Source organism: Podarcis filfolensis (assembly GCF_964270895.1).
Source record: "Podarcis filfolensis genome assembly, chromosome: 12".
Taxonomy (NCBI): Eukaryota; Metazoa; Chordata; class Lepidosauria; order Squamata; family Lacertidae; genus Podarcis; species Podarcis filfolensis.
The window spans coordinates 13,020,645-13,033,411 of NC_139614.1; the positions used below are offsets into that span (position 1 = coordinate 13,020,645).

Consider the following 12,767-nt stretch of genomic DNA (forward strand, 5'->3'; position numbering starts at 1 on the left):
GTTACCTCGACTGGAAAAGAGAATTAATTCACAAGATGAATAATTTGAATTCCTGGGGAAGCTGGGCCACATTCAGCTATCTGGGCCAGGCAGAGTATGGAAATGTCCCTCTTGTTAAATTTGTTTAGTTATCAGATCCATCTGCAGGATCAAAGAGAGCAGTGTTTAAAAAAGAGCATGTTTTAACCTTTAGCTGGGTGCTGTACACTCAAAACAGCAGCCTGAGTGGGGGACGCAGGTGGCGCTGTGGGTTAAACCACAGAGCCTAGGACTTGCCGATCAGAAGGTTGCTGTTCGAATCCCCACGACGGGGTGAGCTCCCGTTGCTCGGTCCCTGCTCCTGCCAACCTAGCAGTTCAAAAGCACGTCAAAGTGCAAGTAGATAAATAGGTACCGCTCCAGCGGGAAGGTAAACGGTGTTTCCGTGTGCTGCTCTGGTTTGCCAGAAGCGGCTTAGTCATGCTGGCCACATGACCCGGAAGCTGTACACTAGCTCCCTCAGCCAATAAAGCAAGATGAGCGCCGCAACCCCAGAGTCGTCCGCGACTGGACCTGATGGTCAGGGGTCCCTTCACCTTTACCTTTACCTTAACACTAAGAACAGCAGCCTGAGTGGCTCATGGCCAGATGACGAAAATCCAAAGAGCACCAGCAGAAGAAAAGGAAAAGATGTGTGATATTTATTTGCAGCAGCACTGCTTATATATTACATACTAGTTGTCGTGTCCTGCAGATGAGTTGATGACTCCTTTTAGAACAGCATCATATTTGGTCCAAAGTTGTGGACACATGAAAAGAGGGGAGACAACATGTCCCATCTGCAGCTCAGTGTGCAGAGTGGAATCTTCCATGTGGGCAATGAAGCCACAGGATTGGTTGGCATAGCAGAGTAAAATTGATGGCCAAGGCCCAAGGGGTTGCCTTAGTGACGCATTTACACTGGCCCTGCCATTCCCTTTGGTTTATGCGCAGGTCTGGAGAACCTGTGCCTCACCGGATGTTGTTGGATACCCAACTCCCATCAGCACGACGCAGCGCATCCAATGGTCAGAGATGATAGGAGTTGTAGTCCGACAACATACCCATATCTGAAGAAGTGTTCATGCACACGAAAGCTCATACCAATAACAAACTTAGTTGGTCTCTAAGGTGCCACTGGAAGGAATTTTTTTATTTTGTTTCAACATACTCATAGCCAGTGTCTTCCAATCCCTTAAAATGCCAGTGTCTGCAGAAAACGTGTTTAATTCCTTAACTTCAATGGGAGTAAAGCCAGCTAAGTGCAAATTGTCCCTTTAAGCAATTTGTGACTCCAGCACTAATGGCTTTACCCTGGGGTAAGTGATTGAGTTTTTTTAAACAGCATAACACAGTTTAATAGTTTATGGAAGCAAATGAGACCCACTAATGGATTATAAACACTGAAGCATGATAACATCAAGGAGATGTATGCTCTGTCCATATATACGTGCTAGATTGAAAAACAAATTTGCATTGACTTAAATAGGACTACATTGATAAAATAAGCATTCTGGCTTGACTGGTTAGGGGACTAAAGCACTTTCGCTGAGGCAGTGCATGACAGCTTAAATAGCCATAGCTGTATTTTTGTGTATGCATTTTATATATTTAGAAATTTATACAAACCTGGCTCGCACTTCAAAGTACAGCTGGTGGCAATGGGTTGTCTTATGAAGCATTTACACAGGCTTTGCCTTTCCATTTGGTCTACAGCAGGGCTTGGGGAATCTGTGGGTTCCTCATCCCTATACATGATGGACCTTCAGTCTGTTCCAGCAAGGCATCAGAGTTAGCCTAATGTTTGAATAGCTTGCAGAGGTGCATGCCAAATCAGTGTTTGCAATGGCACTTGTAAAAAAAATAAATTGATATGCAGGTGTTTTACTTTGCAGAAGGTCTCGGATAAGGGATAATTCCCCCCTGATTGGCTGATGTTTAGAAATGTCTTTAGCTTTGGACTGTTTCATGTGATTTCTGTTTTCATTGGCAGAGCACACATTATGCAACTTGAATAAATTATTCAGATTCTTACATGAAACGGCTTTCATGCTCCCGGTTTGTGTCTTCACAGGTACAGTGGGAGTGCATAAACCCCAAGTACAAAGTAAAGAAGAAGAATTACAAGAACTCTGGCATTGTCATTCTCAATCTCTGCAAGGTGCTGTCATTTGAACAGATTCACAATATTTAGAATTGGAAGGGTGGGGTGTGTATGTGTGTGTTTAGCTAAGTTAAAAGCCCAGTTGATGAAAGTGAATTGAATTCACTGTAGGCATTTTGTAGGCATTGCTATGTTAAAATAAGGTAAAAAAGTACACTGAAACATGTCTCAGAAATTAATTATAGCAAGGGACTCCCAGAGGTAGCATAACAGATGTTGCAGAGTCAAGGTGGATCAGTGTTTTCACTGGGATGACAGTTGCTGTTCAGGAATGTGATTGCTGCTGATCTTCAGAAACCCATTCTGTTCCCTGTGTGCAATCAAAACACATATAGCTGCTTACCACATGTAGTATGGGGCCGTTGCTTATATATTTATTTCCAACCCTTTACCCTAAGGTCCCAGGGCCAGTAATAATGTCAGGTTGTCAGAGTTGACCCATAGGGTTGAGGATTAATAAGGATCTGGTCTAAAATAAGCCCCACCCCCCACCCCCACTCTAAATAAATGCCTTCTTCACAGAAGTACCTTCCCATTTAATACATGAAGAAGTATTTAAGAACGTGCCGTTTAAATCTGAATTTCTGGCTCTCTTCTCTTCCAGATTCACAAGATGCATTCGTTCTTAGACTACATCATGGGTGGCTGCCAGATACAGTTTACAGTAAGTGCTTTTTAAATGGACAGCAGATGGATAGCTTTCACAGAGCTAAGTATTTATTTTTTTCCACACACACAGGACAAAATTAGACAACCAGATACCGTTTCCCCCCATACATCATGTCTTTTTTGCTGTGTTCACATGGGAGAGTGGCAGCATAATCTATACATGGATATTCAGAAGCAAGTCCCATTATTTTTAATGGGTCTCACTCCCAAGTAAACACATACAGAATTGCTGCCTCAATAAACATTAGACAAAAAGATTTCAAGTTTTAAATTAGTCATTAACACCTTACCTTAATCAAAGTGTGCATTTATTATAGGTGCACTGCATTAATGTGCATAGTGTTTTATGACTGTTCTGGAGATTATATAGTGTTATGTGTATTTTAAATAGTGAATATTGCTTTTAAATGTGTAAAAAGCCTTTTATTTGTGTTTTATCTACTTTTGTTCATATGGCACGTTTTAAATGCTGGTGCTTGCATGATTCTTATTTTTGTTCAGCTAAAACCTGACAGCATGTCAGAATTACTTTGCCTACAAGATGCTAACAATTGCATAGACAGCAAGTGTTATATTCACTGAAGTCAGATTCGAGAACAACCCTGTTCTGCAGTCATGTCTCTCTTTATGTATTTATCATTACACATTCATGTACATCTAAATGTTTATTCTTCACATTTCTGCTTTACTATTCTAGTTTTGTTGAAAACCATGCTCTTGGGCCAGTCTGCAAATATTTTTCATAATTGCCAAGTCTCAGAAACTCTGAGGCGGACTTCATGCACACCACACATTTAAAGTACATTTGAAGCTCGTGGCTTCCTCAAAGAACCCTGTGAACTACAATGACCTGCACCCTTAACAAACTAGAGTTCCCAGGATTCTTTGGGGGAAGTTGTGTGCTTTAAATGTATGGTGTGGTCTCTTAAATTTATCAAACAGCAATGAGGTCTTCTTCATGTTTTCACTCTCCATGCTCCTGCAGCAAATCCACTCCGCTTCACAGCAGGGAGGAGTTGCGGTGGACCACAGGGCCACCCACTCCCCTCTGGGGGTGGGGGACACAGTCCCGCATCACCCGGAGGTTCCTGGCCACATCATCCGGCCAGCCAATCCGCTAGCTGGGGAGGCGTGGCTGGGCCCCATTTAAACTGAGGCGCGAGCAGGAGAGCTTCCTCTCGACTCTGAGGAAGTCCCGCCCACCCTCCCTAATTCGCAGGTTTCAATATTGGCCTTGCTATGGACCTTGGTTGGTCGCCGTTGAGGGGCCTGGTAGGAATTTTTCCACTTGGCAAATTGGCAAGGGCCATTTGGTTTTCGCCTACCTCATAGCAATCGTCACAACTTTGTAAGGTTTGGCGGTTAGGCACTGGTTGATCGTGTGATGGGGGGGTGGCCATCACCTGCCCCTCCAAGCTTAAGGGTATTCCGTTAAAGGAATCTGCGAGTGTGGATCTTGTTCGAAGCCCAGGGCGGGGCTAGGGCCGTGCCACGACCCTGTCAGGAACCCGGGGGGGGGGCTCGAGTTGGTTTGCATCGACAGGGCTCCCCCTACCAGTGGTTGACCCTTACTGGACTTCCTGCATGGCGGGCAGGAGTCAGATATAGTCAGGTCAATTCCAATGCCTAAGCCAGAGGTCATCAAACGAAGGCCCACAGGCCAGATACGGCCCACCAGGCTCGCTAATCTGGCCCGCGAATCTTGCAGACCCTGTCGCCCGCTTGGTCAGTCCCTGCGCTAAACAGGCATTTCCAAGGCATTATCAAGGCCTTTCCACTTCCACCAGTAATCAGGACAGTTGATTCTTCAGATCCTTCTCTGCTTGCCAGAAACTACATTGATGACAGTAGCTGGGAAATGGATATGATAAATCAGATTCCCTCTGACACCCCAAAACATAAGCCCAGGAAAACAAGGGGCAGACAAACATATGGAAACCTGGTGGCTCAAATCCGGGTAACATTTGTCACAACTAAGCCTGAAATTCTGTGTACAGTTACTTGGGATTTAGTCCTACTGAGCTTAGTGTGATTTATTTCTGTTTAGGATTGGGCTGTAGGTTCTAGTGAAACCTATGGATCGAGCTGGGAGTAGGGATGAGCGCATCTCTCAATTTTCGGTTCTTTCAGTTGTACATTTTTCCATTCTTAAATTCAGTTCTCCACATTTCTGCAGCAATTGGTGATTTTAAAAAATACTAATAAAAATTCTTCTTCATTTCTGTGTGTATTTCTCCTAATAAATGTATATTTGTACTCAGTTTTGACAATGCATTTCTGTATGTTGTTTTCACTAATGTATGCATTTAGAGACACACTTTATCCAAATAGCTGCTTTTTTGTACACATTGCTTGGAGAACTGCATGGCTAAAGTGCAAATCTGGTAAGATCACCTTAAAATGCAAGCGGAATCTAATTTCTTCCCCATCCTTACCTGGGCATAAGCCACATTGAACCCAATGGGATTTACATCTGGGGAGATAGGCATAGGATTGCCCCGTAAAACACTTTTGCCAAAATGAACTTAGTCATCCCAACTTTGGATGAACAGGGTTCATCCTTTGTGCAGAAGTCTTGTTGCTTAAAAATTATTAACATGATTCCAGTTGTTTTTAAAACGTGAGCATGCACACACAATTATTGCAAGATCCGTGGCAATATCCACAAAAGAAAATAGGCCCCATAATTTGATGGGAGCCTTAACTGCATTAAGGACCTGCTTTTTTTACTGACAGTTTTTCTCCGAACACAGGTGCAGAGTTCTGGAGTTACTCCTAAGTCAGCCCACTCTCTTTTTGTTTTCAATTTAATTATGTTTCCATTGAGTTCAAGTTGGGTGCAGACAATGAGCTGCAGCTGTGATCTGAAAGGCTGTTTGATAGGGGAGGGAGCCAAGACGCTAAGCATGGGTTTGTGAACAAAAAGCCATGGTATGATGTACCTGCTAATTTGAAGAGCTAATGAGAGCTTTTGTGGCATCATGCTGGGTGCTCTGAAGATGCTCTGCACATCCTTTGTAAGCACATCATTTTTGGCTGGAAAGAACCTCTCTGATAAATAAAAGCAAATGTGTGGCCCTTTCAGGATCATTTTAAAAGACATCATGATCAAGCCATCCCTTTGAGGGCAGGTTGCCTCTATGCAAAAATGTTAAACAAATGCTCCTTGAATCTGGATCTGTGCTGACCAGGGCAATTGGGTGGCATTGCATTAGACGCCAAAGAGAAAGAATCTCATAGCTCACACAGCTGAAGTTTCCATGTAGCTCTATTGAGTACAATGTAAATATGAGTGGGGAAATGGACCACCTAGCGTGATGTGCCCAGACTCGATAACACTTTGTGGGTTGTGTCCACTGTTGGCTCTTCCTTACTTTAAAGTGGATCCACTCACAAATGTTGGGGTACCTGATTTTCACCTATACACCCCATCCGGCTCCCGCTCTACAGTAGAATGAGATATGACCTGGAGGGCTGCAGTAGGCAGGGGAGGAGCTGCAAAAAATTTACTTGACTCAGTTTGTGCAAGCAGAAGCCCTTTTTCACAAGGGAGGTTCATTTCACGTTTAATGGGGAGCGTAGCTAATTTGCACTTTCCGAAAAAACATTCGAAGTAAAACAGACTCGTTTTCCACCCATGAAAGGTATACAAAAATGCAAATACCCACGGTAAAGTGTGCCTGCAAATGCATATATTTACAACAGTAACATACAAAGATGCATTTTAGTAGGGGGAATTGCTTTGCAAAGCTGTTTCTATCGGGGAAAATCACATGCAAAAATGTGTAAGGAGAAATTCACACAAAAATGCTGATAAATTTTCACGAAGTCCCCCTTTTACTTTTTTTAGGAAAGCAAACTGATGTAGAGACATGGGGAACTGAACTTAATACTGGGAAAATGAGAAACTGAGAGTTGACCTATGTGCCCATCTGCTGGGCACAGAGGAGTGGTGGCTGGATACTGATGAGTGGGCAGCAGGAGAAGCGGGGCTGGAGACTGACAGACTGACTGACTGGGAAGAAGGGATCAGTGATCTGGTGGGAGCCTGTAACTTCCAGAAGATGAGAGTCAGAGGCAGGAGAAGCTGCAGGATTGGAGAGATAAGAACAGGTGCAAGAGGAGAGAGATATAGGTCAGGCTGATATAGAGTCAAGGGCTTCCACATCTCCTACTCCTGCCCCCATGACAGGCATTTAATGTTATGTTACGGTTTTGTGACTGGCACCTCCAGCACTCTCTCAAAATTCAAAGTGTACTACCTCCTGGCTGCAAAGGTGGGTGACCCCTATTTTAAGGGGGATGGATGGATAGATAGATAGATAGATGATAGATAGATAGATAGATGATAGATGACCATACCTCCATATGCTACAATCCTCAGATAAGGCCTTGCTTATGACATCTTTGGAATGTGGGTGGCGCTGTGGGTTAAACCACAGAGCCTAGGACTTGCTGATCAGAAGGTCGGCGGTTTGAATCCTTGCGATGGGGTGAGCTCCCGTTGCTCAGTCCCTGCTCCTGCCAACCTAGCAGTTCAAAAGCACCTCAAAGTGCAAGTAGATAAATAGGTACCGCTCCAGCGGGAAGGTAAACGGTGTTTCCGTGCGCTGCTCTGGTTTGCCAGAAGCGGCTTAGTCATGCTGGCCACATGACCCGGAAGCTGTACGCCGGCTCCCTCGGCCAATGAAGCGAGATGAGCGCCGCAACCCCAGAGTTGGCCATGACTGGACCTAATGGTCAGGGGACCCTTTACCTATGACATCTTTGCCTTGTGAGACTAACAACCACCAACTCTCTTTCCTCTATACTTTCCAGCTGGTATTTTTTTATCTTCAGGTGGAAACTTCTTCACTCTTTGTGTGACTAACCCCCCCCCTTTAAACTTCCATTACATTTTTATTATTTCAGTTCATACGATCATCCCGTTTGTCTTGCATGTTTGTCCTGGTTCACTGAGGAGACTCCACGATGACACAATCCCATTTTCAGTGATCTAGAAAAACACTAAGACATTTCCAAAAAGAGAAACCGTGGGCTCTATAAAAGGTTAAGTAAAACTTTATTTTTACTTTTTTTTTTTTTTTACTGCCAGATGACTCTCGTCTCTCAGAAACGAGGGCATGGTGTATCAAAATTTGTTCAAAGCTCAAATTTTAATTCTGCCTCCTGGCTCACCTTCAAGCTTTCTCCCATCTGGTAAAAGAAATGAGGAACAGTTAATTAGCTTATGAAATTATTTGGGTATGGAAAGTGAAATACCAATTATTAGTTTTATAGTAATCATAGTAAAGTTTGAGCAGCGAGAATGAAATGAATGTAGGCATATGACACTGCCTGGAGTGTGTGTGTGTGGAGATATATGTATATATAGATAGACACACACAGATAGACACGCACATACCCCCAAAATAGAACATTTTAATTTTGCAACAATTTTATGTTAGACAGATGTGTGAACCTGAAAGCACCTGAGTGTGGGGGATTAAATTAAGCTCTGCATGCTTTGAGCTTATAATTAAACAAATGAACATTGTAATATAATTGGAAGAGACGGTGTGTTTCATTTGTTTTACATCGATAAGTTTTCTTGAAACAAATAATGTGATTTACTTTAAGCATGCTGAGATTTGCCGGCATTTGCAGTTTGCTTTGGAAATTAGTTGGAAAGATGGAGAAGCATTTTTGGCAGCACTAAAATTGCCGGGGGGGGGGGTCAGAGGTGCCTTCCCCTCTGATCATTGATGATGAGCTCCCTTAGCTGCTGTTCTAGAAGGCTTCACCTGGAGTTTGTGCGATTGATTTGTCCTCCAGCATTTGCTCTGTTTAGATATCTCCGTTGTGTGTCTGTGCGCTTGGCTGGGGAGGGCAGTATGGTCTCCAGCTCTGCTTCAAGATAGGACTGCTTATCTTGACCCATCCATGTTCAACTCTTGGCCCCCTATCTTTCCTTAGCGACCCTTTGTAGAAAGTTGGTGTGGGAGTGGTGTGAAATTCGGATGAGTGTCCTTGAATAGTGATGTTCCCAACTAGACTAACCCCTACCCATCTACACCCTTGATCAGGCATAGGCAAACTCGGCCCGCCAGATGTTTTGGGACTACAACTCCCATCAACCCTGACCGCTGGTCCTGTTAGTTAGGGATGATGGGAGTTGTAGTCCCAAAAGATCCACTACACTGCATTCCTCAGACAAACAAGCCAAGTAGTACCTTAGAGGGGAAAGGAAGTCGCCCCCTTACAATCTCAGTTCTCTGTTTATTCAGAGGAAAGTGATCTACATCAGATAACTCCTCTGAGAATGAATTGAACATGATGTCTATTAAGATCTTCTTTCAATAGGCCTTGTACCTTTTGGAAATCCTAAGTCATATTCTCTACTATATTTTGGCTGCTGTCACTTCTGGATCTGTATTGCTGTTTTGTTGCCATTTGCTGTTTTCATATTTCATTGTGAATTTATTTCCTGCCCACTCCTCCCCACCCCCCCAGTGCCTTGGGCACGTCTAGTGGAAAGACGGGCTACAAAAAATTATAGTAAAAATAAAAAAATGTTGCTTTTAAATGTTGCTGCTTTTTTGGTATGCTGTGTGAGTTTTATTGATGCTGGCTTTGCTTTTTGTGATTTGTAACCTGTCCCGGGTCTACAGTCAGCGGCGGATTTAGGGAAGCGTGAAAAGGAAGACGGAAGCACACGGCAGAGAAGCTATACAGTATATCTTGTTTTCCCCTCCGTTCTTTTCCAGGTAGCTATAGATTTTACAGCCTCAAACGGCGATCCCCGGAACAGCTGTTCACTCCACTATATCCACCCCTATCAGCCGAACGAATACTTGAAGGCACTGGTAGCTGTTGGGGAGATCTGCCAAGACTATGACAGGTGAGAAGATAACCACATTTCTTTCAGAGTCGTTTCTACAGCATAGCATTCAAATAATATGTCAAAGCTGGTGGCTAAGTGCTGGAATCTTTAGTGCAACCCTGAGTCTGCAGGGTGTTTATACAGCTTCCTGTTAATCATTCATTCATTCCCCTTCACATTCCAAAACACAAAAAGTCTGATTCTTTTTTTAAAAGCAGATTTGTTGCAGTACGGTGACAGCTCTTGAACCCACTTTAACTGCACAAACTCGATAAGTTATGGTATGTGCTTAAATCTCTCCAGCAAAGCAGTGACACTCTGAAGGCACCCTGAGCGTTTTATGTAAAACATATAGATTCCACAGAATGGCAAGAAAAACGTACAGAGAAATTCCACTGATCATTTGAATCCTTAGTTGAGTATCAGAGCGTCTATCTGTGTGAAAAAAATGTATTTTCCAAGTGGTCTTGAAACATGTAGAGGTGACTTGTCGGTTACATGGCCGGCCCTCCATGAGGCAGACTGAGGCAGCTGCCTTGGGCAGCGGACCCAAGGGGTGCAACATGGGTGTCTCCGGCACTGCTGGAGAAGCAAAGAAAAGTGGCTTCCAGTATCTGGCAAAATCTCACGAGAACCCAGTGAAATCTCAGGAGAACTCACCAGAACTTGGAAGGTTCCGCTATGTCACCCCAGTAAGTGAGGCTTCGTAGGGGGGGCAAGGGGGGAGCAGAGTCGCAGGGCGTCACCATCCCATTTCACCTCAGGCAACGCAACAGGATCAGCCGCCCCTGGCCATATGTAATAATAATAATAATAATAATTTATTATTATTTATACCCCTGCCCATCTGGCTGAGTTTCCCCAGCCACTCTAGGCAGCTTCCAATCAAGTGTTTAAAACAATACAGCATTAAATATTACAAACTTCCCTAAACAGGGCTGCCTTCAGATGTCTTTTAAAAAGAAGATAGCTGCTTATTTCCTTGACATCTGAAGGGAGGGCGTTCCACAGGGTGGGCGCCACTACCGAGAAGGCCCTCTGTCTGATTCCCTGTAACCTCACTTCTCGCAATGAGGGAACCGCCAGAAGGCCCTCGATGTTGGATCTCACTGTCTGGGCTGAATGATGGGGGTGGAGACGTTCCTTCAGGTATACAGGACCGAGGCCGTTTAGGGCTTTAAAGGTCAGCACCAACACTTTGAATTGTGCTCGGAAACGTACTGGGAGCCAATGCAGATCTCTCAGGACCGGTGTTATGTGGTCCCGGCGGCCACTCCCAGTCACCAGTCTAGCTGCCGCATTCTGGATTAATTGCAGTTTCCAGGTCACCTTCAAAGGTAGCCCCACGTAGAGCACATTGCAGTAGTCCAAGAGGGAGATAACTAGAGCATGCACCACTCTGGCAAGACAGTCCGCAGGCAGGTAGGGTCTCAGCCTGCGTACCAGACAGAGCTGATAAACAGCTGCCCTGGACACAGAATTAACCTGCGCCTCCATGGACAGCTGTGAGTCCAGAATGACTCCCAGGCTGCGCACCTGGTCCTTCAGGGGCACAGTTACCCCATTCAGGACCAGGGAGTTCCCCACACCCGCCCGCCCCCTGTCCCCCAAAAACAGTACTTCAGTCTTGTCAGGATTCAACCTCAATCTGTTAGCCGCCATCCATCCTCCAACCGCCTCCAGGACCTTGTGGTATGTGGTACCCAGAACCTATTTACCAGTCTGAAATGTCGGCTGTCAAGTTGACAGGGAGTGCCTTGTCAGCCCTGATGCTAATAATGCCTTCTAGATCATTCTCGAGGAGTTTACTGTTGTATTCCATGTATTACACGACAGGGTGCAGTAATTAGGCAGCTTCAAAGGATTGCTATTTGCATGGTAATGAAACCTTTTTTCAAAGGCAAGTGAAAGAGTTGAGTGGAACTCTGCTAGAGGAGCATAAATGGAACTTCTGCAAATTGGAATGAAATCCCCGGAGAACGACCGATTATATGAGTGCCAGCAAAGAGCAGGGATAAGAAATGATTACTATTGACTGCCTCCTTCCTCCATCCTTTCCCCACAGTCACATGGCATCAATTCTCCTTATAATCCCAGGAATTGCATTTCCAGTCAATAGGAAAGTTCTCGAGTTTAGAATGCATGAAACAAGCAACGCTTCTGGCTGTGGGTGGGGAGCACAAAGAAGAAATGAAGTTTCCTGTGCCTTCGTGACTATGCATCTCCCCTGTGACCATTGCGCTTCCCTTCCTTTGAAGCTGACTCGCAATTTAGTCTTTTCTTTTGAGCTACTACCAGCAAGTCCTTCAAATTGTAAACTAAGTTTCAGATAAGAAAAATAGTAGCAGTAACATTGATTTGTTATACAGTGGTACCTCAGGTTAAGTACTTAATTCGTTCCGGAGGTCCGTTCTTAACCTGAAACTGTTCTTAACCTGAAGCATCACTTTAGCTAATGGGGCCTCCTGCTGCCGCCGCACCGCCAGAGCACAATTTCTGTTCTTATCCTGAAGCAAAGTTCTTAACCCGAGGTAATATTTCTGGGTTAGCGGAGTATGTAACCTGAAGCATATGTAACCTGAGGTACCACTGTACAGTCAAACCACAGTTGTCGAACGTAATCCGTTCTGGAAGAGACCATTCAACTTCCAAAACATTCGACAACCTCCGTTTGGCTTCCGAAAATCATTTGAAAACTGGAGCAGTTATTTCCGGGTTTTCGGCATTTGGGAGCTGAAAAATTCCGAAACTGAGGCACCCAGGAACCGAGGTTTCACTGTATCTACAAAGTGGGTGCAATGAAAGAATGGCACAACATCCTAGGTGGGTCTACTCAGCAGTAAGTTCCACTGAGTTCAATGAAACCTACTCCCAGGTATATAAATAGGACTGCAGGCTTAATCAGTGTTCCCAGCTTAGCAAATATGTGCATGAAGCTTTATGTTTAAATAACATTTAAATGAAAGTGCCATTTTAACACGTGGCCCTAAATATCAGCTTGAGTTTGGTTACAGCGTCATGCTGTATGTCCTATTGCAACACATTATCCTAAGT

General features: G+C 44.3%; 1 protein-coding gene and 1 long non-coding RNA gene across 6 annotated transcripts in view; both read left to right on the forward strand.

Annotated features, from left to right (window-relative positions):
* Positions 1 to 12,767, forward strand: part of CPNE4 (copine 4) — a 246,331-nt gene that overhangs the window by 216,180 nt on the left and 17,384 nt on the right. For all 5 annotated transcript variants that reach the window (XM_083578069.1, XM_083578073.1, XM_083578070.1 and 2 more), the window contains 3 exons: positions 2,093 to 2,179; positions 2,787 to 2,846; positions 9,598 to 9,731. In XM_083578069.1, the coding sequence (XP_083434195.1) occupies positions 2,093 to 2,179; positions 2,787 to 2,846; positions 9,598 to 9,731 (281 nt within the window). The remainder of the gene's footprint in view (positions 1 to 2,092; positions 2,180 to 2,786; positions 2,847 to 9,597; positions 9,732 to 12,767) is intronic.
* The window catches only part of LOC310745633, a 233,552-nt gene that overhangs the window by 160,292 nt on the left and 60,493 nt on the right, over positions 1 to 12,767 (forward strand). The gene's annotated exons all lie outside the window — the stretch shown is intronic.